The sequence below is a fragment of the Euprymna scolopes genome, unplaced genomic scaffold (assembly GCF_053919585.1).
Source record: "Euprymna scolopes isolate OS-2025 unplaced genomic scaffold, ASM5391958v1 sca343, whole genome shotgun sequence".
NCBI lineage: Eukaryota > Metazoa > Mollusca > Cephalopoda > Sepiida > Sepiolidae > Euprymna > Euprymna scolopes.
Window position 1 is genome coordinate 5,130 of NW_027633373.1, and position 2,371 is coordinate 7,500.

Here is a 2,371-nt window from a genome sequence, read left to right on the forward strand (position 1 = left end):
CATATACGTATTTATATGTATATGTAAGGCTATTTATAATAGCTTTCTTTTATTTCATTGTTTGCCAACCATTGTCATCAACATATATACACACACACACATATATCAACATATACACACACATATACATATATATTATACTTACTTTATTTCGCTGTGAATTAAATGTGATCACTTTTATTTATTTATATTTATATATACACACATTTATTTATTTTGTGTTTTTGATATCATTGTCGTGATCGAAGTTTTAGATCATTGGTTGTACTTAGCACGTGTTACCGGCGTGTTCAGTCGAATGACAGTTAAACGTATATAAAAAATTGTCTAGGATCGAACTCGTGTGTCGTTCGTTGCGACAAATTGCTGATTTGCCTTCAAAAACATTCCTTGATATTATATTTATTTTTTTTTATTTTTTGCCGAAAAGCCTTGCTGGACAAAAATCTGACTAACGTCAACTTGCCCAAAAACAAGCTTCATGAATACACTGGCCTTAACACAAAACCAAACCAAACATTATCTATATTTATCTACAATACAAACAAAAATAGATTGATATAATACATATCATTATATAAATATATTTATTTATTTTATACATATCAGCGTCTTAACGATTCGACTTCTTATACAAACGTGCAGCTAAACTATATATTTATATATCTGTCTATATTTATATGTCTTGTCCTTTTTATATTTATATAAAAAAAACCCAAACAACAAATTGCTTGCCGACTAAATGGTGTATTAATAATATCTATATATTTATAAATTTATTTAACTACATATATTTATATATTTTATATATATATTTTTAATATATATATAACAACAAAAAGTGACGTATAAAAATTGTCCCTGTCTACATTTCTTAATATATATTTATAGCTATTTTTTTCTGAATATATAGTAAAGCTCCATTCTGGGGGCATCTTGTGAGAATTGAATTCCCTAGTTTGATTGGCGTTTTCTGCTTACCATCAGCTCCCCGGTAAATACCGGTAACTATATTTTTACATGTTCGCACACATTCATATCGGTTTGACCGGTTTGCCACCACACACATCTCTTGAGACAAAACCGAGATAAACAACAACAAAAAAATAACAGGAAAATTTTGTTGGCTTTGAACAACCATCTTTCAAAATGCCGCGCGGTTTTCTTGTGAAGCGGACTAAAAACACAGCCGCCTTTTCTTATCGGATCCGCAATTCGGATGACAGCGATTCTGACCATGAACACATTCAGACCAACTTCGGGTCGCCGGATTCCGGCTACTCACCGAGTCCAATCTCGCTCACCCCGAGGGAAAGAGACATGCACGCATTCGACAGAGACCCTGCCACACCCAATTCGATGCTATCGTCTTCGCCGATATCCAACTACCCGTCCCCTCATTATTTCTACGCCTTCGACCGGCTCAGCGTTTCCAACTGTTCGCCTGTAAACTTGACGCCGATCAAAAACGAACCCAACACGACGGCCCTGTCCAGCCCTAACAAACGTAGGGGCACCGCCGAAGCCGAGAAGAAAGTGAAAACGCCGAAAAAACCCAAAGCCTGCCGAAAGATCAACTTTGATGAGGACAAGACGTCGCCGGTGTCCGGAACAATAATCAAAGACGTCTCCGATACGGAAGACGAGGGCCATGTGGTGTGCGGGGATATCGATAGTGCCTTCAACTACGTCGAGATAACCCCCGAAGCGAAAGCCGAACTTGATAAAATCGAAAACAAAATAGGCGACTATGTCTGTCAGCTATGCAAAGAATATTACGACGACGCCTTCCAACTCGCCAGGCATCGTTGCTCTAGAATCGTCCACGTCGAATATCGGTGTCCAGAGTGTGATAAAGTGTTCAATTGTCCAGCTAATCTGGCCTCCCACCGGCGCTGGCACAAACCCAAAAACACACCCGAGAAAAAAACAGCACCAACTCACATAGTGCCGGCTAACGTTCCCACGGTATCAATCAACAACGCGGTGAATTCTAACGGAAACGAGCCAATGGATGAATCGAGTGATAAGTGCGATAGTCCTCGAGAACTGCTTCCCTCGCCTCCTGAATCGCCCGACTATCAGATCTCCAACCAACGGCAGCAGCACCAATTTTTCGGTTCAACGTCCCCGTCATCAAATTCGTCGTCCCCGGCTTCGTCAGAATGTCTGAACAACGCCGAAGAAGGGCAGTTCGAATGTGAGATCTGCTTTAAGAGATTCCGTCGCCAGGCTTATCTAAAGAAGCACATACTAAACCACAACAATGACAGGGCCAAACAACAGCAACCACACCATCAACTACAGATCCAGAATCCCCTTCAAAACCGCACACAGAACGACAGCCCAGAATCTGCACAAAACTACATAT

At 39.9% G+C, this 2,371-nt stretch overlaps 1 protein-coding gene across 1 annotated transcript in view; it reads left to right on the forward strand.

The window, feature by feature from the left end:
• The first annotated feature begins 1,014 nt into the window (after positions 1-1,014).
• Positions 1,015-2,371, forward strand: part of LOC145274317 (insulinoma-associated protein 1b-like) — a 1,915-nt gene continuing 558 nt past the window's right edge. Inside the window, exon 1 of the mRNA XM_080127398.1 lies at positions 1,015-2,371. This exon is cut by the window's right edge and continues 558 nt beyond it. Coding sequence (XP_079983524.1) covers positions 1,150-2,371 — 1,222 coding nt within the window. The 5' untranslated portion in view covers positions 1,015-1,149.